General features: G+C 42.1%; 1 protein-coding gene across 2 annotated transcripts in view; it reads right to left on the bottom strand.

The window, feature by feature from the left end:
• LOC135526084 (parkin coregulated gene protein) overlaps nt 1-24955 on the bottom strand; it is a 239007-nt gene extending 214052 nt beyond the window's left edge. Inside the window, exon 1 of one of the 2 annotated variants that reach the window (XM_064954176.1) lies at nt 24725-24955. In XM_064954176.1, the coding sequence (XP_064810248.1) occupies nt 24725-24799 (75 nt within the window). In that variant the 5' untranslated portion in view covers nt 24800-24955. The remainder of the gene's footprint in view (nt 1-24724) is intronic. The other variant, XM_064954175.1, reaches the window with a different exon arrangement.
• Between the last annotated feature and the right edge of the window lie 2097 nt (nt 24956-27052).

Raw genomic sequence — 27052 nt, 5'->3', positions numbered from 1 at the left:
AGACCTATGCTACTGTCATGTATAAGGTGTCATCCTGTGGAACAAAGATGCCTGCTCTAACCTTATTAGTATGGCGCATCCATGTGCTGCTGACACAGGGGCAGCGGAATTGGGAAGGGGAGAGAGAGGGACGGGGGTAGGGAGAGAGAGAGAGAGACAGGAGCTGCGGCTCATCAATTCTGAGAGTGAGTTCGCCGTGGCGACGGTGGTGCGGTTTGTAGGTGATCCATCAACCTGCCTGGGCCTCCAGCTCTCCCCGCCGGCGCCCCAAAACGCCTCTGAAAGTCATTGATGGATGTTTGGTGAGGGGCCGTCAATTCACTGTCAGCTCAGGTAGAGCCCGCACTCTCATTTATATTTTTTATATCTCTCTCCTGCTTCGCTCATTCTCCTTCTCTTTTTGGGGGTAAAATTGCATTTTGCATTTGCCGGGGAATGAGGGTGCCACTGCTTACTGAGGCGGCGAGGGGAGTTGCAGGAAAAAGGAAGGCACTGCACACTTGTTTGCTTGCTCTCTCTTTTTCTCGCTCTCTTTCTCTTTCTCTCCTTTCTCGGTTGAGGGGTTATTGAAATCTACCGCAATGCAAAAGGTGGCCTTTTTCTTTCCGGGCGCGAGCGAGTGAGACGGTGGGTGAGTCACAGAGGATGGTGGAGAGAGACAGATGGAGCCTCTTCTGATAAGGTCAGGCTGCACATCACTGCCGCAGGCAACAAAATTAGCTCTCTTTATTTATGGGGCACTTGCCCAGTCGAACAATATGCACTTGCCAGAGATGTGTCATTTCTCCGACGAGATTTAAAAAGAATTCACAAATAAAAACGAACAGAGGCAGCTAGACCGGTTTCTCTTTTCTTTCACATCCTCTTATCCAAACTATGAATATGTCACTAGTTTGGCCTGCTAATTTACTCTCTATGAAACTGCAGGGTGAAATAGTCTGAGTACATAGTTACTATTAGCTGACAAAATCCTTAGATCCATTAGTAATTGTGCATATCTTTCTCATGACTAAACAGACAGGCTAGTCAGCTGGAGCGGAATCAGTCGGGTAAATCAATTTCATTGTGTGAAGAAAATTACTGGTCGATGACTCTTTTGTTAAAGACAAGGTCAGAAGACAGAAAATGATAGTGGAATGCTCCGGTCGACAGGGAAATTGAAGGCTAAAATGTAGGCTAGTACAGTCTGTGTTCCTGCTTACAAAGTCACCGAGGCACTTTGTGATTGTCATTGTGTCATACCAACGAGGGCATACACGTTTGTGGGAGGTATTGTCTGTAATGAAAAATGACAAGTTATGGGCAAAGACAACAACGAGCACAGCATTGGCAGTCGCCTTTCAGAACAAAGACAAGAACGAGCACAGCATTGGCAGTCACCTTTCAGAACAAAGACAACAAGCATTGGAGCTTTCAGAACAAAGCATTGGCAGTCACCTTTCAGAACAAAGACAACAACGAGCACAGCATTGGCAGTCACCTTTCAGAACAAAGACAACAACGAGCACAGCATTGGCAGTCACCTTTCAGAACAAAGACAACAACGAGCACAGCATTGGCAGTCACCTTTTAGAACAAAGACAACAACGAGCACAGCATTGGCAGTCACCTTTCAGAACAAAGACAACAACGAGCACAGCATTGGCATTCACCTTTCAGAACAAAGACAAGAACGAACACAGCATTGGCAGTCACCTTTCAGAACAAAGACAAGAACGAGCACAGCATTGGCAGTCACCTTTCAGAACAAAGACAAAAAGGGAGATGAAAGGATAAGGAAAAAGCATTCAACGATGGGAGGGATAGGATAACATTTTAGAAACGTACATTCTTGAAGCTTTTAAAAAGCTGTCGTATATTTTTCTGTTTACCTCAGCGAGTGTATCGTCGTTCAGATCAGAAAACAGTGGAGCTGGAGAGCAGGTGAATGAATGCCCCTCCAAGCTGGTTACGTTTCCAGTGGGCGGCCCACTTATCTGCCGGGCTGCCTGGCCTCTGCTCGCTGCTTCACAGACGAGAGAGGCCTATTTGGTGATTCATGTCGGAAAACCGCAGTTGTGATCGCTCAAAATGAATCATATTGCATGGCTAAGAGTTCCACTCCTACCCACTCCTACTTGTCAAGTGATTCCTAAGGACCCATATGCACTGGATGAATCAGGGAGGCAAACACACAACATTGCATAAATAGGCCTAGGCATGCAACACACATTCAAACTATATCCTGAAAACATAGCCCACAAATAGGCTACACAGACTATGCTTTTGTTATTCCTATTACTCTGTAATGGCATTTGTATGAAACAGAGGAGTGCAAGCCAGGTGAGCAGGGAGTTCATTGATCAGTGACTCACTACTTCCAGTGGCAGTTTAAAAATAAACGACCTCAAGGCCCTGTTAAACGGGTCTGCGTGGCTGTTAATGCACACAGTGGTGGAACACCTCCTCAGAGCCTCTCTGCAAGCAGGCTTCTTAGAGTGCTGGGCACGCACCCGAGCCACGCTTTACTTTTACGGCCCTAATCAGTGACGACACCTGAAGGCATTAAAACACTGGACCAGGCCATCAAATTAATGACACACACAAGGAAAATAACACCAGCCGTCCCGGTAGAGAAGACTTTAACATCTGAAAGATTTAATTTGCTAAGTTCCTTAGTTCCTCAATCAACTTTTCATAACTACCTGCTTTTAAGGCAGATATCTTTTTTGGTGTGTATTACAATGTATTCAAGCAGTACACTGCTTTTCCATAGCATGCATGGGGGGTGTATAACAAAAACAATTGCCTAGCTAAGACTAAATACTGTACAGTTATCTGATTGAGGCATTATTCACAACCAAACAAACAATTTCTGTCAAAACATGAGCTTCAGGACAATGTACGTAAACCATGTGAAGTTCATGGCAAGGTCTATTGTGTTTTATGCTAACTTACCGAGATCTCTGAGCATAGCATATCCATCAAACATTTATTTATTTTATTTAACCTTTGCTTAACTAGACAGGTCAGTTAAGAACAAATTCCTATTTACCGCCCTATGGGACTCCCAATCACATCTGGTTGTGATACAGCCTGGAATCGAACCAGGGTCTGTAGTGACGCCTCTAGCACTGAGATGCAGTGCCTTAGACCACTGTGTCACTCGGGAGCCCATCACCAAGCCCTGTCCTCTTGCACCACCACCTCCCAAGGGACAGAATCTTTGAAGGTGTCCAGTCCATCATACATCCCATTCCTGCCTCCCACAATTATCCCCCACACTGTGACCCAACCACCCAGCCACCCAGGCGGGCAGGCAGGTGAATGAACCCCCGCTTCAGGCCCGGAAGGAGCCGTCAATACAGTGTGCTCTGGATGTGATGTGGCAGGCTGACAGAGATGAGGTGAGGTCCTTGCTGAGTGTCCACAGGGGAGCAAGGCTGACAGACTGAGGGTAGGGAGGGGGTATCGATTTCAGAGCAAGAGTCCCGGCTGAGAGAAGAGAAAGGGACAGATCTGTCCTCAAACACCCATCCTCTGAGAAGTCCCTCCATCCCCCCCATTCCATCACGCTCTGATTGCTGTGGCGTCACAGGTAACCCAGATACAGACAGGTCCCCAAGGAGAAGAAAGCTGAGGAAGATAATGTCTTCTACACCAGGGGTTCCCAAACCTTTTCACTTGGGGCCACTTTCCAGCAAAGGGAAACATCCCAGCGTCGCCCCTGCGCTCGCGTGCAAATGCCACGTCTATTTTTCTATGGGCACATGCACTGTTCATGACACACACTGTTCACACCCCTCTTGTTGGTGGAGAGAATTTAGAAGGTTTAAAGCTTATTTCCTGCAATTCTACACATTTTGTCATGGGGTGCAAAGAACATTTTGCAGATTTAAAGCAAATCTTCCTGCAGTTCTTGTCACGCCCTGGCCATAGAGAGGCTTTTATTCTCTATTTTTGGTAGGCCAGGGTGTGACTAGGGTGGGCATTCTAGTTTCTTTATTTCTATGTTTTCTGTATCTATGGCACTATGGTGTTGAACACTGAGCTGTAGTCAATGAATAGCATTCTCACATAGGTGTTCCTTTTGTCCAGGTGGGAAAGGGCAGTGTCGAGTGCAATAGAGATTGAATCATCTGTGGATCTGTTGGTGTGGCATGCAAATTGGAGTGGATCTAGTGTTTCTGGGATAATGGTATTGATGTGAGCCATGACCAGCCTTTCAAAGAATGTCAAGGCTACAGACATGAGTGCTTCAGGTCGGTAGTCATTTAGGCAGGTTACCTTTGTGTTCTTGGGCACAGGGACTATGGTGGTCTGCTTGAAACATGTTGGTATTACAGACTCCAACAGGGAAAGGTTGAAAATGTCAGTGAAGACACTTGCCAGTTGGTCAGCGCATGCTCAGAGTACGTACTGGTAATCTGTCTGGCCCTTCGGCCTTGTGAATGTTGACCTGTTTAAAGGTCTTACTCACATTGGCTGCAGAGAGCGTGATCACACAGTCGTCAGGAACAGCTGATGCTCTCGTGCATTTTTCAGTGTTACTTGCCTTGAAGCGAGCATAGAAGTTATTTAGCTCGTCTGGTAGGCTCGTGTCACTGGGCAGCTCTCGGATGTGCTTCCCTTTGTAGCCTGTAATAGTTTGCAAGCCCTGCCACATCCAACGAGCATCGGAGCCGGTGTAGTACGTTTCAATCTTAGTCCTGTATTGCCTGTTTGATAGTTCGTCGGAGGGCATAGCAGGATTTCTTGAAAGTGGAAGCTCTACCCTTTAGCTCAGTGCGAACATTGCCTGTGATCCATTGCTTCTGGTTGGAGTATGTACATACAGTCACTGTGGGGACTACATCATTGATGCACTTATTGATGAAGCCAATGACTGAGGTGGTGTAATCCTCAATGCCAATGGAAGAATCCTGGAACATTTTCCTGTTTGTGCTAGCAAAACAATCCTTTAGTTTAGCATCTGCTTCATCTGACCACTTTTTTTATAGGCCGAGTCACTGGTACCTCCTACTTATTGTGCATACGACTATTACAACATTCAAGAGTTAGTTTAAAGCCGGACTGAGGGCCTTAAATAACACATATGGAATCATGTAGTAACAAAAAATGTGTTAAACAAATCTAAATATATTTTATATTCTTCAAAGTGCCTTGATGACAGCTTTGCCTTGATGACAGCTTTGCACACTCTTGGCATTCTCTCAACCAGCTCCACCTGGAATGCTTTTCCAACAGTCTTGAAGGATTTCCCACATATGCTGAGCACTTGTTGGTTGCTGTTCCTTCACTCTGTGGTCCAACTCATCCCAAACCATCTCAATTGGGTTAAGGTCGGGTGATTGTGGAGGCCAGGTAATCTGATGCAGCACTCCATCACTCTCCTTCTTGGTCAAATAGCTCTTACTCGGCCTGGAGGTGTGTTTTGGGTCATTGTCCTGCTGAAAAGAAAATGATAGTCCCACTAAGCGAAAACCAGATGGGATGGCGTATCACTGCATAATGCTGTGGTAGCCATGCTGGTTAAGTGTGCCTTGAATTCTAAATAAATCACAGACAGTGTCACCAGCAAAGCACCCCCACACCATCACATCTCCTCCACGTGCTTCACGGTGGGAACCACACATGCAGAGATCATCCGTCTCACAAAGACACAGCGGTTGGAACCAAAAATCTCAAATTTGGACTCATCAGACCAAATAATAGATTTCTACAGGTCTAATGTCCATTGCTCATGTTTTTTTTTGTCCCAAGCAAGTCTCTTCTTCTTATGGGTGTCCTTTAGTAATGTTTTCAATTCGACCATGAAGGCCTGACTCACACAGTACACTCTGAACAGTTGATGTTGAGATGTGTCTGTTACTTGAACTCTGTGAAGCATTTATTTGGGCTGCAATTTCTGAGGCTGGTAACTCTAATGAACTTATCCACTGCAGCAGAGGTAACTCTGGGTCTTCCATTCCTGTGGCGGTCCTCATGAGAGTCAGTTTCATCATTGCGCTTGATAGTTTTTGCGACTGGACTTGAAGAAGCTTTCAAAGTTCTTGAAATTTTCCGGATTGACTAACCTTCATGTCTTAAAGTAATGATGGATTGTCATTTCTCTTTCCTTATTTGAGCTGTTCTTGCCATAATATGGACTTAGTCTTCTACCAAATAGGGCTATCTTCTGTATACCACCCCTACCTTGTCACAACATAACTGACTGGCTCGAACGCATTAAGAAGGAAAGAAATTCCACAAATTAGCTTTTAACAAGGCACACCTGTTAATTGAAATGCATTCCAGGTGACTACCTCATGAAGCTGGTTGAGAGAATGCCAAGAGTGCGCAAAGCTGTCATCAAGACAAAGGATGGATACTTTGAAGAATCTCATATTTTGTTTTGTAAAATATATTTAGATGTGTATAACACTTTTTCGGTAACTACATGAATCCACGTGATATTTCATAGTTTAGATGAGAAAATACTAAAAATAAAGGAAAGCCCTGGAATGAGTAGGTGTCCAAACTTTTGACTGGTACTGTAAATATATTTTAAATTGGGGAGGACCCCCCCCCCCCCCCAGCTGGGGAACCACTGCTCCACCGTTTGGGAACCACTGCTCTAGCATATCTCCATATTTAATCCCTAATAGGGGATTGTTCAACAATATCCCCTATCTTGGCCCAGTATGTTAATTATGGCACATGAGAATAGTGGAAACTGACTTTTGGATCTCTCCAATGTCTGGAATTTATAATGGCAGTCATAATATTAGTCCAGCTAGAGAATTGAATCAAAAGCAAGCCATTCATCAAAGGATGACGCTGGGGAGATCTGCTAACAGAAGAGACACAGTATGTACAGAGATACACTGCGTTGTCGGGAGCGTGACCTTTAAATATATTAACTAGGATGTTACCCTTTACATAGCAGTCTCTATGGACTGCTTTAAGCTAAACCCAAAAGATTGAATATGAAATTTTGCTTAATGTCCTAAAAGTTGTTTGCTCAACAAATCTGAAAGAGGGCTTGTAACTGGAGCTGCAACAACCAGCAGCGAGATCCATGAAAATTAGGTCAGCCACTGAGTCTCCCCACAGGGATAATGCCTTGAATGATAGTCCAGTCTCTGGATTAGCAAATGTGAGCCTCTGAGCAAAAGGAGAAAACACTTTCCTCCCCGCAATGCCTTCAAAACAGGCAACTTCTCCTCAGCTCATATCTCAAATGGAGCTTCAGGTCTTTCAGGTATGCTGGTTTCAGGATGCTAGCTGCGGGAGGCAAACGCAGGATCAACAAACAAATCAGGCCGAGGCAGAACAGGCTCTTTAGGGCCGACCTCCCCCTGCTCTGCACTGATTTATTCACACGAGGCGGGAAAGAGGCGTGCGCTGCTGAAAGTCATCTGATTCCTGTAGAGGTTGGGGGAGGTTGTTCGGCAGCCCCCCATCTCCTCACTGTGGTGGTGCTGCGTTCAGAGTGCAGACGACACTACAACAATGAAACAGGTGTCTCTGCTATTATATTGTACACAAGGCCTCCTGGGCCACATCTTCAATCCCAAATCCCTGCTAACAGACATCAATCACGCTCAAAGAATTAGCAGCGTCAGCCTCCCCTGTGGCTTCAATTTCTATGTCACTCAAGAGTTCAGAGCTGGCATCGAGGCAAAAGTTGCACTGTTTTTTTTTCTCCACTTCCCTAGCTGTTGTGCTACTGTAAAACAATCTTGGCCTTACAAGTGCTAAGACGAATCTGAGGTAATTTACTGTGCCTGAATAGCAGACCTCAGCAACCTGCAGGCGCCTAATGTCCAGCTCACTATTACCCTGGCTGTCACACTCTTTGGCATAGTAGGCCAACACATCAGCAGACGATTATAAAAGAGGCCAAAAACGTACAGTAGAAATTGCCAAGCAATGGTGTCGGAATGAGAAGTGGAAAGTTAAGTCACAGTGTTGAACTGTTAGGCTATAAGCTGAAGTCAAAGGAAGATTGCCTTCAAAAAGACATCCAGAGTTGGACCGACAAGCCCAAGTGTGTTTTGGGGAAGAGGCCAAAGGTTATATTGCTTTCCCTCCGTCTCTCCTTCCGTTCACTTTGTTCTTCTCCGTCCTGAGAGTGAGAACAGGTGTCATGAGCGGGTCGACCGTCCTCCTGCCGTGCACTGATCAAACTCTCGTTAGCGGAATTTGTTTGGTGTTTCCCCAACAATGACAGTTGGTGGCTGAAGCAGAGTTGATGTGATCTTCTTGATAGTGCCTGGGTACATCTGTCTGTTTCCCTGCCTTCGGTGTCTTCAGTTCCCTGTCAGTTGAAAGCGTAACTTTGACTTGGAGCACTTTGACTCAGCTGGATGTCAGGCAGGCAGTTAACGGCATAATCCTCTGTGGAATTGCAGTGGCGCTCATGCAAGCTCATGGAGGCTTTCAAGTATATTTTACTTGGGGTGTATGTCACCTGCAAATCATAAAACAAAACAATACAAACGAAAGAGACAGCTTTGCTTCCCTTGTGAAGCACAAAAGTAATCAACAAAGCTGTAAAACAACGATTGCTTTCAATATAATATATTTGCTCCTGTCCTTGAGGGATTAGGGACAATTCATTTTAGGCTAATGCGAAATTCAGCTAAATTCAAAAGGTCAGATCAACATTATTGCTTTGCGATTTTTTTTAAAGATTTTCAAAACAGCTTGATGAACAAATGCCTTCATTGGCCATATTGGATTGTGACAACAGTGTCAGATACATTGATTTTCTATCCCTGGATTTCATTATGTTGACGTATTCAGTATGCGATCTGCCACGCATGCCCTGAGAGTGCAGTGCATGACACATGCCTTACCCCCTTAGATTAGATTGCTGAGGTGGGCTGCTTCTCCTCCAGCAAGGGCAGTGATTCTTATGGGAGTTGAGATGAGAGGGATGGTTGATTTGTACCGAGTGTTCTTTTGAATGCTTGACCAATATCCATTGAATTTCAATTGATGCATTCAATGATTTACTTTTTTATCCAGACAAGATGCATTACAGTGTCACATTTCATTTTGATTTCAACCTTTTTCTTCTTTCCTTCAGGAAAACAGAGAAGTGTGGACACTTTGCAGTGTCTGGTAACTGACAGATAATCGAGTGACCAAGTCATAAGTCATTTTGATGTTCTCCCAATACTAAGCCCAACAGGTTTAAATAAGTCATGTTATCTCGTGAGTGATGGACACAGGTTTATCGATTCTGTTTCACTAACCATCATTGACAAGGAGATATCATCGTTACCAGCTATTTGCTCGGAATACAACAATCAAACAATCGCTAGGCCTCAGGCTAGGATATATTACGTGATTCTAACTTTACTTTATCAGAAATATTTATTTTGATTAAGTAGCCTAAATCTTTAGAAAATACATCTTGAATTAATATTTTATGATGTTGTGGAGTTGGACATCCAGCATATTAGGCTATGTAAATAATGTCAAAAGAGGATGGGCTAAATCACAGAGATTCAACACACAACATATCATCAACTCCCTGATTTAATTGGTGAATAAACTAGCCTAATTGCATTGTATGCTATTATTAGCAGAGTATTCAGCTTAAAAGGACCACTCAATTCAGACAACCTGGCTCATCATACTACTTCATCATACTACTTAGCCTCAATGACACCACCATGGGAAGAGAGGAGATCATCTGTTACAACAAGCCTATTCACATTCTTAATCTTTTACACCGCACACTCATTGTTAATGGAGAATGGCTCTTGGGAATGGAGGGACATTCTGTGAAAGTGATAGGCTTACAGCCTCCACCTGGCTTTGTCGACCGGATATTGTTTATAGATGTCCTCTGTATTTCCTTACAAGATAATTCACTTCCAAGGAGAAATTATGTTTTGCAGTGGCAATAAACGTCCTCCATTAAAGCCACCTAATAAAAATTCAAGCAGGTCTTCAAGGAGGATAACAAATGGGGCAATCATAATTGTGAACCGAGACCAAGCTCCAAAAAAAGTTAACACAATAGCAATGACTATGGCTCCTCATCAGGTCATATGGAATGGCTATGGCAAACATTTCCCACTACCGGCTGCAGCTGCCAGACAGTCTTTGTGCACCGGAGGAAAAGGTGAAGGCGATTTCAGCAAACTCATACTTCAGAAGCCAAGCTATCTATTAATTTTGAAATGCCTATTTCCTGTGAAAGGAGCTATTGGTGATTAAGTCCACTGGAGCTACAAAGCGCTGAGGTACAAATACAGCCATATCATGGAGGCCTAAAAGGGAGTGTGTGTGTGTATACTGTATGTGTGCGTCGAGATAATCTAGCTATTTTTTTTTAAACAAATTCATGTTTTAATGTTGCTTTTTCAAATTTGAGAAAGAAGCTAACATGAAGAGAAATGTCAGCAGAATAACGCAAGCGATAATATTTTTAAGTCAGCCGGTGTCCGGCCAAGGACCTTCTGTCCCAGTGATTGATCTAGCCTGCGCACTAGTCTGCGTTAAGAGGATGCAGGCCTCCGGGCACCAATTGCCAATAACACGTTACTTACCATGACCCAGTTCTCTGTCCAACGTCAGTTACCACAGCCACAAAGTCACAACATCTGGACTTGTCTCCATGCTGCTGTGCTGTTTGTTGATACTTGGCTACCTGCCAAACGTTCGTTTTTTCCTCCCTCTACCTTTTTCATTAAGCTTTTTCACAGGGGACGCTTTATCTGGACATGGTTCTACAGGACCTCCACCAGCCAAAAAAAGCTAAGTAGTAACATTAACGCCATGCCATTTAATCGCAGTCGCTGTACTCGTAATAAACAGGATAACTATCGCCTTATGGTGAGGATAGCTGTGTTGCAAGCCCAGCTTCAGGTGCAACTGTTAAGGCAAGGGCAATAAATTTGCTTGATTGATTAATGACAGGCAGTTACCGGAATGGATTTCAAGAGTTAATAAGATGAGGTGAGTCTGGCCGAGGGGGGAGAGAGATGCCGGAGGGATGCAGCATTAGACTGCACTCCATGTCACAGCCTGGTGGCAGCCATTGCTCCAGCGGCTCAGGAGACGTTAGCGGAGTGGCGCGGCGGGGATGATGGATCGGAACCGAGTGGCGGACGGGGGCCCAGAGTGAAGACCGTGACATCCATCGGGCTCGCTCGGCTTCCTGCACTCCAACCCCCCATCGCCACCACCCACACAGGATAGACCTATTTATTTATCACGCAGAGCAAATTATGAGCTCCCTTGTCAGGGAAATGTGTTTGGAGCGACAAGAAGAGAGAGTGAGAGAGACGGAGGGAGGAAAAATAGAGAGGGACGACTAGAGAGAGAGGAAGAGTAGCCTAGACATCAGAGAGGCACCTGCTTAAGAGAGTAATGATGATATGGGGGAGGAATGAGAAATGGAGGTCACGTCAGTACTGTCGAGTCTCCATCTCTTTTCCCAGGAGGGAGCAGAGCGGACTGTCTGGTCGGGCAGGCAGCTCAATGCTAATCCTGGAGGCGAAGCGGTAAATGAGGTCCGTACAGCACTCTATCAGTGCTCACCACAGCAATCTACAGGCCCATGCCATACAAAAGGTCAGAGGAACACATGTAGCTCTACCAGGGCTCAGGTATTGATTTGATCACTCAGGTGAAATGTGCTACAAGGAGCCTTGATCTTTTGAGGAGTATTTATCTGCCTACAGGCCTGTGCGTGTGTGTGTGTGTGTGTGTGTGCGTGCGTGCGTGCGTGCGTGCGTGCGTGTGTGTGTGTGTGTGTGTGTGTGTGTGCGTGCGTGTGTTAGGGAGGGAGGGAGGTCTTTGTCACCCATTCCTAAGAAGGAATCACAGAGAAAAGGGACGGTGCAAAGACTGGGTATTGATTCAGTTCCTTTTGCCACAAATACTTTACTTTATAATAAGCCGATGTTCCAAGCCCATTCCCTTTTAGGGCTCCAAATGGCCTTGCTTTTATTTACAAAGCACTGTTCTTTCTGTGCAGCTCTCTCTCTGGTGGAGCGATATGTCAGTGACCAACAGGGAAAAGAGCAGTAGCAACATACAGTGCCTTGCGAAAGTATTCGGCCCCCTTGAACTTTGCGACCTTTTGCCACATTTCAGGCTTCAAACATAAAGATATAAAACTGTATTTTTTTGTGAAGAATCAACAACAAGTGGGACACAATCATGAAGTGGAACGACATTTATTGGATATCTAAAACTTTTTTAACAAATCAAAAACTGAAAAATTGGGCGTGCAAAATTAAAGATGTAAAGATGTCTATTTCACCAGCCACTTTGGCGGGTGGTTAGGGAACCACAGTGGAAGCATTTCACTGGCATTTGTGAATGAAAATAGTTTGTTTTATACCTGGTTGCTAATCACACAAAGAACTACGAATCCTATAATATTTATTCTACTTCGTGCGATGCACATCAACTCTGCCTGGCTGAGGAACTGTGCGCCATCTGATTGAAGTGCTGAAGGTTCATTTTAGAAGTGCTGCGCACAGACATAAAAGTTGGTCTAATTTACTCAACAGTCTACTAAATTGAGACATTGTTTTGTTCACAAGCTAGATTGTTGTTCAAGTTTACTTCAACTGCTTGTAAAGACACGTCGACTACTAGTCAGATTCTCTATCTCACAGGCACATTGTCACTGACTCAAGCGGAGCCCTTGTTGCTTACAGTTATTCCATCGGCCTACTAAGGAATCACAGGAATGTAGAGCGGTGGTTTGAGAATAATTGCTAGGGAGAAAAAGGAAGTGGAGCCTTGCTGAATAGCATTGAAGCCATAAGACAGACAAAGAGCTCCAGGCGCAGCCTCACAGACAGTAACACTATGTTGTTGTAGTGGAAAAACAAACTTGGTTTCTCCTTTTATATTAAAAACATCTCAGAGTAATATGTGAGCCATCTGAGAATGGCCTTGTTTATTATGTATGAATCAGCTTCTGAATGTACTCACCGCCAACCAGCCTGAGACTGACAACAAAGGTTTGAGCAACTTCTGTGTGATCCAACTGAACCAGCATATTTTTTTCATGGCAGAGTAGAATATTTTTTTTAAATACAGTAGTATTCATATTTTATTGAGCTTCTGTTCCCAATGTTCCCTACAATAGGGGAGATTGGGGTAAGTTGAGAAAAAGGGGTAAGTTGAGACTCCCTTGTTTCTAGGAAACCATACACAAAATTAAACATTTGGCCAAATACTTAGGAAGAGGTAATAATTTCATGGAGACTGTGAAGGAAGAAACTGCATGAAAAAACTGATAAGCACGTTCTTCATTATTATTCTACATTATTGAATAATAGTGAAGACATCAAAACTATGAAATAACACATATGGAATCATGTAGTAACCAAACAATTGCTAAACAAATCAAAACATATTTTATATTTGAGATTCTTCAAACAACCATCCCTTTGCCTTGAAGACAGCTTTGCATACTCTTGGCATTCTATCAATCAGCTTCACCTGGAATGCTTTTCCAACAGTCTTGAAGGAGTTCCCACATATGCTGAGCACTTGTTGGCTGCTTTTCCTTCACTCTGTGGTCCGACTCATCCCAAACCATCTAAATTTGGTTTGTATTTTGAAAAATGAGCGAGAAAGATAACGTTGCATCATTGTATGGCCGGGTGCCAGCAGCGTTTTGTATGCGTAACAGAGTTTGGGCAGCCATTGCCTTTCCTTCTCCGACTGAAAAAGACAGTTGCAGTTGATATATTATCAATTATATATTTTTAAAACAACCTGAGGATTAATTATAAAAAAACTTTGACATGTTTCTGTGGACATTACGGATACTATTTGGAATTTGTCTGCATTGTCGTGACCGTTCTTTCCTGTGGATTTCTGAACATAACGCGCCAAACAAAAAGGGGTATTTGGAATTTTTTGTGAAACATTTTGAAAAATAATCTATGGAACAAAAGGAACATTTATTGTGTAACTGGAGTCTTGTGAGTGAAAACATCCAAAGATCATTAAAGGTAAACGATTCATTTGATTGCTTTTCTGATTTTCGTGACCAAGCTACTTGATGCTAGGTGTACATAATGTTTTGTAGAGCGATCGATAAACTTACACAAACGCTTGGCTTGCTTTCGCTGTAAAGCATATTTTCAAAATCTGACACGACAGGTGGAAAAGGCTAAGCTGTGTTTTGCTATATTGCACTTGTGATTTCATGAATATAAATATTTGTAGTAATATTATTTGAATGTGGCGCTATGCAATTCAGAGGTTGTTGATGACAATTATCCCGTTAACGGGATGGCAGCCATAAGAAGTTAATAACATTAATGGTAGTCACGTCATGACATGTCCTATCTGTGCTTGGGGTTCAAACCAGTTAACCTAAGCTAGTTTTATAAAAAGTCTTATTGAAACGTGTTCTCAGAACATTATTTAATTACCTTCAAATAACCTAGCATTTCTGTGCTCAGAACGTTAATAAAACTTTCAGGGAACCAAAGAAAAACATTATCAGAACCTCCCTGCAACCTAAAAATGAACATTCCCAAAACAGGCAAAATGTTCACTTCCGTTCTCAGAACGTTTAAAAAAAACATTAAGTTTTAACGGTCAGGAAACTTATGGCTTCCCACAACTTCCAAGGAACCAAATGTGCTTGCTGGGAAGGGTTTTGGAACCTCACCCTGGTAATTTGACTGGTAAACTCATGGGTATGCTCAAAATGGCTGTCAGTTCTGGCTTGAATGGGCACTTTTGTTCTATGGATTCTATTTCTCTTCATGCTGTCAGTGAATAGTTAAAGGCCTTTCGCAAGTTCCAAAATACAATCGCGCGAAAAAATATTTGGAAAGCAAAAGCCTACTGCTGAGAAGAGTAATTTGTCAGTAGACGCAAAAACAAACTTGAACAAACAGCACTGTTTTTCAAAGTAGCTCAGGCCTATCTTGAGACCATCACCGGTGCAGTGAGAAGCCTGAGCTATGCAAATTCATGCTAACTTCATCATTGGGTGAGTCAGTGGCACTCGTGATGTAACGTAACATAATATACTGGAGCTCCAAGGCATGCGTCAAAATCGTAAGCAGCTAACTTCAGAGCAGTGTGTCGATGCGTGTATCACTTTAACAGAAGTACGTCATCAATAACGTTCTAAAGTTTTGTTTAATCACTTGCTTTTTCAAACCATTTGTTGCAAAATGCAAGATCCTACTGATTTTGCCGTGGTTCCGGTGCTTTCTTCGATTAAGCTGCTTTCAAAAGCTTACCTCTACTAGATACCATACTTATACTACTAGTTAGGATTTTGTATACAGAAATACACCTGACCAGTAGCTTAGCAGGTAGAGTAGGCAACTTTCGAACATTGAGGGTGAAATGTCAAATCACGTTACAGGCACACTATTTAGAAAATAGTTTTATGTGGTTTCTGCACTGTTCAAATAATTTGTTTTATTTAGTATCATATACGTTTTTGTCTAAAGCATCCAAAATAATGCCATAGATTCAGTTTTAGAAAACGAGTAAACTTGAAGGAAAAAAATGAAAGCATGATGTAAGACGCGAACCTGGCAATCCAATGGACTATAGGATATTTAAGCCAATGACTTACTGCTGCACCACTGAGTTTTGATAAAATCAGTAGTGGAAAAAAAGTCTGATAATCACATGTTGCTATTTATTGCTGACCAGCATACATATGTGACTGACAGGCTCGATTTGGTCTTATGTAGCAAAATTTGAAAATGTGTTTTTTTACATTGGATAAAAGTAGAAACTCAGAGCTAGAAAATTGTATATCCAGAAAATGGTATACCATACACTACAGTTGAGGAACAATGGGAAAGTAATTCTGCTTTGAAAGTTGATAAACTTGTAACCTCACTTTTGAGAAAATGGATCTTGAATGTTTTGGTACCTCCTGGAGAGCTCTTCCTTGTCTACACCCATTCAGCATTGTTCACACCCTTTTAAGCTTTAGCCCCACCCCTCCCTTTAAGGATTCACATGTGAAGCTATGTACTAAAAAACAAAAGATTTCAAGACTAATGGCTGGTTATACTATGGGTGTGTTTGTACATTTAATCTGGAGTGCCAGTGTGCTCTGCGCGTTCGTAAACTCAGTGTTGTCAGATTGGTCGTTCGTAAATTCAGAGCGTCTGGCCAGAAAGTAGGGTTGATCCGAGCATTCTGATCTAACAACAGCAGTCAAGCACCCAAGCTAGCTTGCTAGCTACTTCCAGACATAAATGAGAGAACAGCTCACTCTGACCATTTTAGCTGGTTAAGCTGTTTTTATGTTATCCAGAGCGTTTGTCACTGCAACTCTGCTGCTGGCAACAATTTTTTGGGTTAGGCTGTTTTTATTTTTTTCCAGAGCGTTGGTGACTGCAACTGTGCTGCTGGCAATGCTTTTTTGCCAACGTTTACCTGCCATATTCAACTGGTTTTGAGCGTTCGCAAATTCATCAGTTATTCTGTGCTCTGGCACACTCAGACAAGAGTGCAAAATCAGAGTAGATAGCCAGAGCGAATTTACTAGCCAGTCTATCGACAGTTGTCGCTGTGACATTGTAAACATTCTATTGAAATAGCTACTTGCATAGTGGAGTCTAGCTTGCTAAAAAAATTAACCATTATCCCAAATCATAACGTTACTACCCTGCATGAAACTGCTAACATTAGGCAAAACTAGCAATGCAAATGGCTCTGAGATGAATAATATTACTACACAGATCATACACGTAATGTTAGCTTGCTAGCCAACCAGCTAACGCTAGATAGCTCGCTAACAGTACAATTTAACCTCTCTGGGATCGTTCGGGACATGAGCGTCCCACCTCGCCAACAGCCAGTGAAATTGCAGAGCGCCAAATTCAAACAACAGAAATCTCATAATTAATATTCCTCAAACATACAAGTTTTATACACCATTTTAAAGATAAACTTCTTGTTAATCCAAACACAGCGTCCGATTTCAAAAAGGCTTTACAGCGAAAGCACACCATGCGATTATGTTAGGTCAGCGCCTAGCCACAGAAAACCATACAGCCATTTTCCAAAGAAGGAGAGGTGTCACAAAAGTCAGAAATAACATTAATATTCATCACTAACCTTTGATGATCTTCACCGGATGGCACTCCCAGGACTCCATGTTAGACAATAAATGTTTGTTTTGTTCGATAAAGTTAATCTTTATGTCCAAATACCTCCTTTTGGTTTGTGCGCTTAGTCCAGTAATCTGAATGCAGTCCAGATGAAAAGTCAAAAAAGTTCCATTAAACATGTCAAACGATGTATATAATCAATCTTTAGGGTGTTTTTATCATAAATATTCAATAATGTTTTAACTGGACAATACTGTTTTCATTAGAAAGGAAAGAGAACGAACCTCGCGCTCACGGCCACGCGCGATAAACAACTCATGGCTTTCAGCTGAGCCACTTACTCTGAGTGCTCTTATTCTCTCCCCTTTCACAATAGAAGCCTGAAACAACTTCTAAAGACTGTTCACATCTACTGGAAGCCTTAGGAAGTGCAATCTGACACCACAGACACAGGATATTGGCTAGGCAATCACTTAAAAAAACTACAAACCTCAGATTTCCCACTTCCTGGTTGGATTCTTCTCAGGTTTTTGCCTGCCATATGAGTTCTGTTATACTCACAGACATTATTTTAACCGTTTTGGAAACTTTTGAGTTTATTTCTATCCAAATCTAGGCCTAATCTGAGCCTGAGTAACAGGCAATTTACTCTGGGCACGCATTTCTTCCAAACTTCCCAATGCTGCCCCCTATCCCAATGAAGTTAACTTGAAATGAAAACAACTTTCTGACAAAATTAGAAAAGTGTAATATTGGAAAATGTAACTAGTTGGACTCTCTTATCTGTATACATGGATGGACGCTTCTCCCTCTCTGTCATGGATGTTAAGGTTGCCCTTAGTTTGAAGATGTATTCCGGAGCCTTTTGTGTTCTCTTTTTGACTCCATCTGCATATTTGCAATCAAACCCCAGAATATTCTCCATCTCCTTGGCTATCATATACTCTAATTCCACTGATTTCAAACTCGGTCCTCCAGAAAGTGGAGAGCAACCCTTATGCAGTTCTACTATGTGATATCTTTCAAAAAAGCTGCATTAGAAAGGATTACATACACATCCTGACTAGCTCATATTATAGACAGAAGCATGCTACATGGCAGACCAATCCGAACTCATCTCTCGGCATGTACAAGCCCACTTATTATCTCAGCCAATCATGGCTAGCGGGAAGATTGCTGACTTTTTCCATGGCTAACCCAACTAGGCTTGTAATTTAACAATTGTATTCGTATTTACATATGGCATACAAGTATGTTATTCAGGCACATGAAAGTTTACATGTTCCAGAAGACATTTCTGCAAAAAAAAAGTGGTTTGATTAAAAAAAGTGTACGTTCAAATGGCGTTCCTGTGAAATAGTGGCGCGCATCTTAGCCCTAGTTTCCTGAAACGACACATACAGTGGGGCAAAAAAGTATTTAGTCAGCCACCAATTGTGCAAGTTCTCCCACTTAAAAAGATGAGAGAGGCCTGTAATTTTTATCATAGGAACACTTCAACTATGACAGACAAAATGAGAAAAAAAATCCAGAAAATAACATTGTAGGATTTTTTATGAATTTATTTGCAAATTAAGATTTAGCCCTGTGTGTAATCCTAAAAATGATTCTGCTGAACTGTATGCCACTAGGCAAATCTGATGATAGAATAACGTTATTATAACTCAAAACATCTTCCTCAGCTATGGGCGTAATGCAAGGCATTATCGCTGAGATATGAGGTAACAACAGGGCCTGGCCTATGTTAAAAATGTTTCAAAAGCCTCCTGAGTGGAGCAGCGGTCTTAGGCACTGCGCCTCAGTGTTGCGGCGTCACTACAGCCTGGGGTTCAATCCCAGGCTGTGTCACAAGCAGCCATGTTCGGGAGTGAGTTGGTGTTAAGAAGCGTGGCTTGGCGGGTCATGTTTCGGACGACGCATGACTTGATCTTTGCCTCTCCCGAGCCCGTTGGGGAGTTGCAGTGATGAGACAAAAAGTGTTTGTTAGCCTGTGTTAAAAGATGCTTACAATTATTAAGGACATTTTCACGTATGAAATTTGGTTTCCTGGAGTGTTTGTGAGAATTCTACAGACTAGGTTTCGCTTTCACAAGACCTGACAATAACAGGGTGAGATAAGCAAGATGCACAGTTAGCGAGCTAGCTTTTTGACAACGGCAAAAAAAGTTATGCACTGCCGTGTCACAATAGCTGGTACTCGGGTCCTGGATCTTAGATCCACTACTAATGCAGGTCCAGGATTTGTTTCAGACAGGGTTTGTTTGCGTTTCGCACATGCTTTATAGCGGATCAGGGTACCAAATGCTCAAGGATCCGGATCATAAGGGGATATATGAAAGCGCCCTAAAATAATTGTGTTTGGGAAATAAAGAAATAAAGATAGACATAGTTTTACTAAAAAGGTAGTGGTAATATTTCATTCAGTACAGAAAATTTGTAGGCGGGTTTGGGGTAAGTTGTGGCAAGAGGCCACTTCTTTTTGGACAAGCTGTGTTTTCAAAACTGTAATGATTACAGGAATTCTGATTATGTCCAGGGATACACAACATTTTGAAATATATGTAGATATCTTTGTTAGAAAGAATACTATATTTCCCTTAACTGAGCGGATGCTGAATGGCTCAACTTATCTCACACCCCCCTAAGCTATGAAGAAATAGAGGAAGAGGCAGCCTGTTCAGTGTGGGTTTCTACATAAAAGAAGACAATCAGTTTAAGCTTCCCATTCTTTGCTAAACACGCATGGTTGCTGGCTGCGGAGGTGACTCGATAGCTGTGGTGCGCGCATGCTAAGCAATAATTAACTTGCAATATATGTAATGTAAATGTCCTGCTGACTTCACTAAGGGTGAATATCATATGATCCAAACAGAGCTATGGTTTATTTCCATCAGTATAAACGTCTCACCTCACTATGGTAATTATGAAAGTTTGACCACTTAGCAACATCAACATTGTTTTGTGTACCCATAAGAATGATGAGTTACTATGGCAGGAACATTAGCATATTGAAATGTAAAACTTCTCCTTTCACTTCATAATTTGCTCAACTAAAGCCAGGGACCGTTGTGAATAGATACTAGGCCTATATGCCTTACTAATAAATCAACCTGGACTCAGGGGTAGTAAAATAGTCCATTTAAATACTGAAAAATGATGTTTTATTGCCACATACACCAGATAGGTGCAGTGAAATGTGTGGTTTAAAAGTATGATATGTTACATTTAGAATGGTATGTATTCATTTGTGGATGTCCATCATCCATTTTGTGTGATATGTTACGAATTAGAATTTGCATATGTGACTAATTGCAATTTGTACAATATGTTACGAATTTGCAAAACTTTTATGTTACGAATTACAATTTGCTGTGGCTAACGTTAGCTAGGTGGCTAATGCGAACGGATTAGGAGTTAGTTTAAAGGGCTAAGGTTAGGTTCATGGAAAGGGTTGCAAAGAAGACAAAAAGTAGTAAGTATTTGCAAAGTTGCTAAATAGCTCAAATGCTCAAGTTGGCCATGATGAGATTCAAACACGCAATCCTTGGGTTGCTAGAAGTTCACATTATAGGTCTACCCATCCACCTCGACCAACCAGCCTACTTTTGTTTTTGCCTTAAGTAACCTTCTGTTTTATGAACCATACTAAACGTAACACATCATACTAATTTGAGTGTCCCAGATTTACATTCACTATGTTACGTCTGGTCTATGAAACAACGCTGAATAAATAGGCATAGCCTAAGTGCCGAATGCCAAAATATGCAACAAACAATGTTGGCCTACTGTATAAATAATCTACTGTTGCATTTTAGGCCTAAAGCCTAGGCCTTTTTACAAAACACTGAGAGGGCTGTTTGTCAAAATGTCCCACTATAACCTACTTCCTGGCTCAGAAGATGGGTTTACTTGACCAATCAATAGGACACGTCAATTAGGACTGATGGGCTCTGATATCTATTACATTCTCCTGATCCATCTTCATCTAAAATGGACAGGAGTGGTCTGGGGGAGCCAGACTGTCTTTGGAAATTACTCATTCAGTAGTTTAACTCAAAGTCTATGAGGTCTAGCCTATCACCTCTGGGGAAATTCGATGGCCATGCCTTGGTACCTTGTGTTTGTGCTCAAATAGAGATGGAGAGTAAGGTACAAGCTGACAGACACTGCTTGTAATGCCAGCTATTAGCTTGATACAGAAGGCTGGTTAAATAAATAAATAAATAAATAAGAAAGAGTCTGAAAGGGTCGACGTGAGGCTGTCAGTGAGGTGCAGCACCTGTTCTGCATCCTTAAATACAGGCACATCTTTATTGTGCTTTTCCTGCATTTTCTGCACTGGATGAAGACATTTCAGAAGCACGCGTGCGCACACACACACACACACACCAGGCAATGTAACAACAAAAAGGCAAAATACTTGCCTCTTTTTGAAAGAGAACTCTTTTAATGGACTAAATCTGAATGACAGTCAGAAAATGTGTCCAGCAAGTGCCTTTTCTCCCTTTTCTCTTCCTCTCATTCTTCCTCTTACTCATTTGAGGGACAATATCCAGGCTGGTGATTAATAATAATAATGACCTCTACAAGGGGTGGTATCAGAGGAAGGCTGTAAAAATGGTAAGCACTACCGGTGCTACCGCACGGTAAGCACTACAGGTGCACCAAATCTGGAACTAACAGGAGTGGTCCCTGAACAGTTTCCACCCACCACAAGCCATAAGACTGCTAAATAGTTAACCAAAGACCCCCCCCCCTTTGCACTCACTCTTTTCACTCATTACATGTGCTGTTGCTACTGCTTATTATCTATCCCGTTACCTAGTCACTTTACACCTACTTTACACCTACCCATATGTACATTCACCTCTGAAGGTAAATAATGTACTTACATTCAGTAATTTTGCTATATATTATGCAGTATTGCAATGCTTCACAAGATCAATCTGAAACGTTGCATACACACACTAAATTGCGCCTAGACTCCTATATTATATTATGGGCTTTCTCTTGTATTTCAAAGATGATGGAGATTTTTTTTTTTACGCCTGTTTTTTTTGTTTATATTATCTTTTACCAGATCTAATGTGTTATATTCTCCTACATTCATTTCAAATTTCCACAAACTTCACATTTTGCATATCCTTGCTTCAGGTCCTGAGCTATAGGCAGTTAGATTTGGTTATGTCATTTTAGACGACAATTTTTAAAAAATGGTCAGATTTATCACTTAAATGAGTGGATTTGGCTATTTCAGCCACACCCGTTGCTGACAGGTGTATAACATCAAGCACACTGCCATGCAATCTCCATAGACAAACACTGGCAGTAGAATGGCCTTCCTGAAGAGCTCAGAGTCTTTCAACGAGGCACTGTCATAGGATGCCACCTTTCCAACAAGTCAGTTCATCAAATTTCTGCCCTGCTAGTGCTGCCCCGGTCAACTGTAAGTGCTGTTATTGTGAAGTGCAAACGTCTAGGAGCAACAACGGCTCAGCCACGAAGTGGTATGCCACAGAAGCGATTCTGTGATTCTGTGCTTCCAACTTTGTGGAAACAGATTGGGGAAGCCCCTTTCCTGTTTCAGCATGACAATGCCCGGGTGGACAAAGCGAGGTCCATACAGAAATGGTTTGTCAAGATCGGTGTGGAAGAACTTGACTGGCCTGCATAGAGCCCTGACCTCAACACCATAGAACACCTTTGGGATGAATTGGAATGACGACTGCGAGCCAGACCTAATCGCCCAACATCAGTGCCCGACCTCACTAATGTTCTTGTGGCTGAATGGAAGCAAGTCCCCGCAGCAATGTTCCAACATCTATTGGAAAACCTTCCCTCAACATCTAGTGAAAAGCCTTCCCAGAAGAGTGGAGTCTGTTAAAGCAGCAAAAGGGGGACCAACTCCATATGCCCATGATTTTGAAATTATATTTTTGTCCACATACACTACATGACCAAACCAAAACCCAATGAATTCGTACCCCTACACATTAACACTGTATTGGTACCTTGTGTATATAGCCAAGTTATTTCTACTCATTGTGCATGAATTCCTTGTGTTATTAACTTTCTTTTATATTTTTCTCTGCATTTTTGGGAATAGCCCGTAAGTAAGCATTTCAATGTTAGTTATTTTGCTAATGTAGCATGTCTCTGTTCCTGCCAGGAGAGGGAGAGAGTCATTTCAGGAAGCCAGTGACAGGTTGCCCCGTCATTCCATTATCCCATTCATCCTACCAATAACCAACCTGATTATGGAACGCCGTTTGGGTCTTTGCGTGTCCCCAAAAAAAAGACACAATTCTATTATAGAATGTTGCGTGTGCTGAATTTGCACGTGCAAGCCAAGAGCCACCATTACAATCACTGTCACAGCTGTACAATACCGCATTGGTAATAAGGCATTATTTGTTCAACCCAATAGGAAAACGTCTGTGTAAGCATTTGAAATTAGTTCAGGTCAAAAGAGCAGGATCCACGTTTTTTTGCATATATCTTTGAAACAGATGTTATTTCCAACTTCTGTGGTAGTTAGCTAGCTTTACCTAGCTTGCACCAGTGGCACCTAGCTTGCACCAATGCAACCAGCCTGAAGACAATATTCTTCGCAATGGTTTAGGAATCCATGTGAATAAGTATTAGCTATGTAGCCACTTGTTGTTCTCCTATTGAAATAACTAGCTAGCCAGCTACTTAACCCTGTTGCCCAAAAACTAATGTTATAAACAGCCAGCTAGCTTCACCTGGCTAATATGGCTTGACCTGACCGGGTTATGTGTTGTGAAAATAGCCACAATAAGGATTAGCCACAACAGTGGAACTTGCGTTTCCTCTTCCAAATAAAAGTCCCTCTTTGAAAGTGTTGCAGAAGGTTACAATTGGTGGAATCATGCCATATTTAGACTCGATAATCTTGAACACGGTTGGAGTGTAGATAGTTAGCTAGCTAACTATAGTTGCTGAAACAGATGATGTCGTTTTGGGGGAAGAACAGAACTTGGGGAAGTGCGCGAGACAAAACATGATCAGCATCATAGCGTAGGTATTGGTGAATCGTTGTGACATATGAAATACGAGCAATCGTGTAATCAATGTGTAATAACTACGTAATAAATTTACGTGACGTGAGTCATGTTCAGGTCTTGATTGGTCAACAAGCTTATTACGTCAAATAGTCATATTCGACACTTCAAATAGTGTTATTTGACATGTATATTTTTTGACACACAAAGACCAAAACGGCGTGGGGCTACTGTGTGTATGACTATGCATGACAAAGCACAACACAATCACAATGCTGAACTTTTGGCGCAATTGCTTCAGCCGATCATACTAGCAAATGTGACGTTGGCTACGTAGTAGATGAATCAGTCAATTTAGACTATTACTGTATAGTTAACAAGCTATGCCAAATATACTTTCCCCTATGCCAAAATGGCATAATCACGAGAAGTCATTGATTTGCTGATGCTGGTATTGTGTCTTTATGCAATCTAGTTGGGGAAGTGCGCGAGACAAATATGTTGTCAACTGGCTAGCTAGTTAACTAAGCTAGCGAGCAACAACATTATAACAATTAGAACAAGGGTTATCTAACGTTAGTTATAGCTAAAGCTAGTAACTAGTTAGCTAGCTACCCATCTTTAGATATGATGACTCAAACTTACCACTGAGTTCTTCATTGTTGACTTCACCGTAAACCCTTCGGTTTTCAGCTCCAGGGCTCTCATATTTGTGCACATGATACAAACTAAAACCTTAACACGTTTAAGGACTACCGTTAGATAAACTAAAATGTAACTATTCACCGAGCAACATTAGCTAGCTACACTTCTGACTCTGTTAGGGTCGTTACGGGTTCACTTTGAAGACGCCTTCCCGTTGCTATGCAGGGTGTTTCCATGGAAACGCCACGCTGTGCGCGCTCTTCCCTGCTGCAGCCATGAGGAGCTACATGTGCCTACGTTATGCCTACTTTTTATGGTCCATTCTGAAAAACATGTGGATATAAAAATAACCACTGTAGCCTCCTGTCGGCTACTGCACTGCATAGTATCCTGCTGTAACGTAGGCCTACATAGAGCCAAACCTATTTTCATCAGAGATCAAGTCAGTGCTCAGTTTTTCTAGCAGAACAGGGCCAGTCTAATCTATTCATTAAGCACACCCAGGCACCTGTGCAAGCATTTTCAGATTGATATAAGACAAAGACTTATATTTTCTACAAGTTCTTATCAGACTTTTTATCTGATTATCATCAAAGTATATTCCTTCTTCGTGCACATGTTAATTAGCCCATAGAACGATTCTGTTATCATTGTGGTTGGAAAACTCACCTGACAAATCAACGGTCATGTGCCTCACATAATGCAGTAGGCGACCATCTAAGTGCCTAATGATGACTTATCAGGCAGGTTAATTGACGCCTTGACTCTCAAAAGATGGTTGGAGAGCCAGAGCCTGTTGAATCATTCCAATTTAGGGATGTGGCACTTTTAATCTCCAATGTCCTTTTAGCCTCTGTGGACTTTCTTCCTGAGCTGGCCCAACTGTTATTAATCTTTAGTGCACAGGCAATTTCTCTAAAAGCCCCTATTTGCTTTTTATGGCTCCATTGAGAGGGGTTGGTTGCGATGGAGAGGAAGACTGTAAACAAGAGATGCGGGGAAGGAAGGCGAGTTATGTCCCTGTCAGCAGCAGTGGTCGCTGGCCTTCTTTTCTCCCCCTGAAGATTAAAAAGAGCAGGAAGAAGAGTTTCAAAAGTAAAGCGGAGCGTCAGCATGAATTCGGCTGAACTGAGAAATGGCTGCTGCTGGAACAGAATGGTATCACACTGTTTCAAAAACCCGCTGAGGAGGAAAGTGTGATCTGAAAGAAACACGGTAGATATTGCAAAGTGGCTTTTTAAATGCAAAACAATGATATAATAGGCCTACATTTCCCTTTATAGTATTGCGCTACACAGGTCAAGCTAATACCGTATGTCTATTTTTCTACCACAAGGACATCCACAAAAAGGAGCCTCTGGCTCCACAATAAAGGATTAATTGCCTTGTTTCCTGTGACTAATGATGTGTTTATGTGCACTTTTTGTTTTAAACTCTCAGAACAATCAGCACGCTGGGAGCGGAGTGAAGGAAAACCCCTCCGCCACTACCACCATGACACCAAGAAGTGAATGTACCTCTATGCAGTGCATGCCTTGATTTATATCCTGTGTTTTCGTCCCCAGCATCTCCATTTCCATCATCTTATCCTCATGGTTTGATCTCCAGCTCATTTGCCAGGCCCCCTCAATTCCCCTACAGTGTTCGATGTGAGGAAAGCCACAATTATGACATCATGAAAGCAGAATACCCACAGAATACCTAGAAAATGGAAGCCAAGGGGAGTTTGGCTTCTCCGAAGAGCCCAAGAGAAAGTCAGCAGGAAATAGAGGAGACAGTTGCAACATGTCCGCCAATTACTGATGCAGCCACACTGCTGTTAGTGTCAACGATTAGGCTTTCAATGAGGTCTCTGGGGCCAGCTGGTGCATCAGTTTGTGAATGTCACGATGTGACAAGTGTAGATGGAACCTTGCTAATCTAAGGAGGTGATGCTCTGTCACCTGATAGATACTGTAGGATGACCAACAAAGACAAAAACAACAGTAGTAGTAGTCAAGTAGATTTGTCATGGTACACAGTACAATGAAATGCTTACTTGCAGGTTCAGTTTCAACAATACTGCATTAGAAGAAGAATAAAAAGGAATAGTGAAACAAAATAAACTCAATGGAATAAAAAACAGAGTAAATTTAGCATAAATATATAATATATTGTTATGTGTAAATTACATTGAATTTGATCACTCACATGTCATCAATGATGAATGCTATTTAGGCCAATATAGTATTGGCAAAGTCATCAACAGATATTGCTTCAATTCAACACAGAATTCAACTAAAAATAGACAATACAATAGGCCCGAGGATTTCAAGCGCTGCTTGATTT

Source organism: Oncorhynchus masou, chromosome 32 (genome assembly GCF_036934945.1).
Source record: "Oncorhynchus masou masou isolate Uvic2021 chromosome 32, UVic_Omas_1.1, whole genome shotgun sequence".
In the NCBI taxonomy this organism is placed as follows: Eukaryota; Metazoa; Chordata; class Actinopteri; order Salmoniformes; family Salmonidae; genus Oncorhynchus; species Oncorhynchus masou.
Note: the sequence above shows the minus strand (reverse complement) of the source record. Positions and strands in the feature narration are given on the sequence as shown.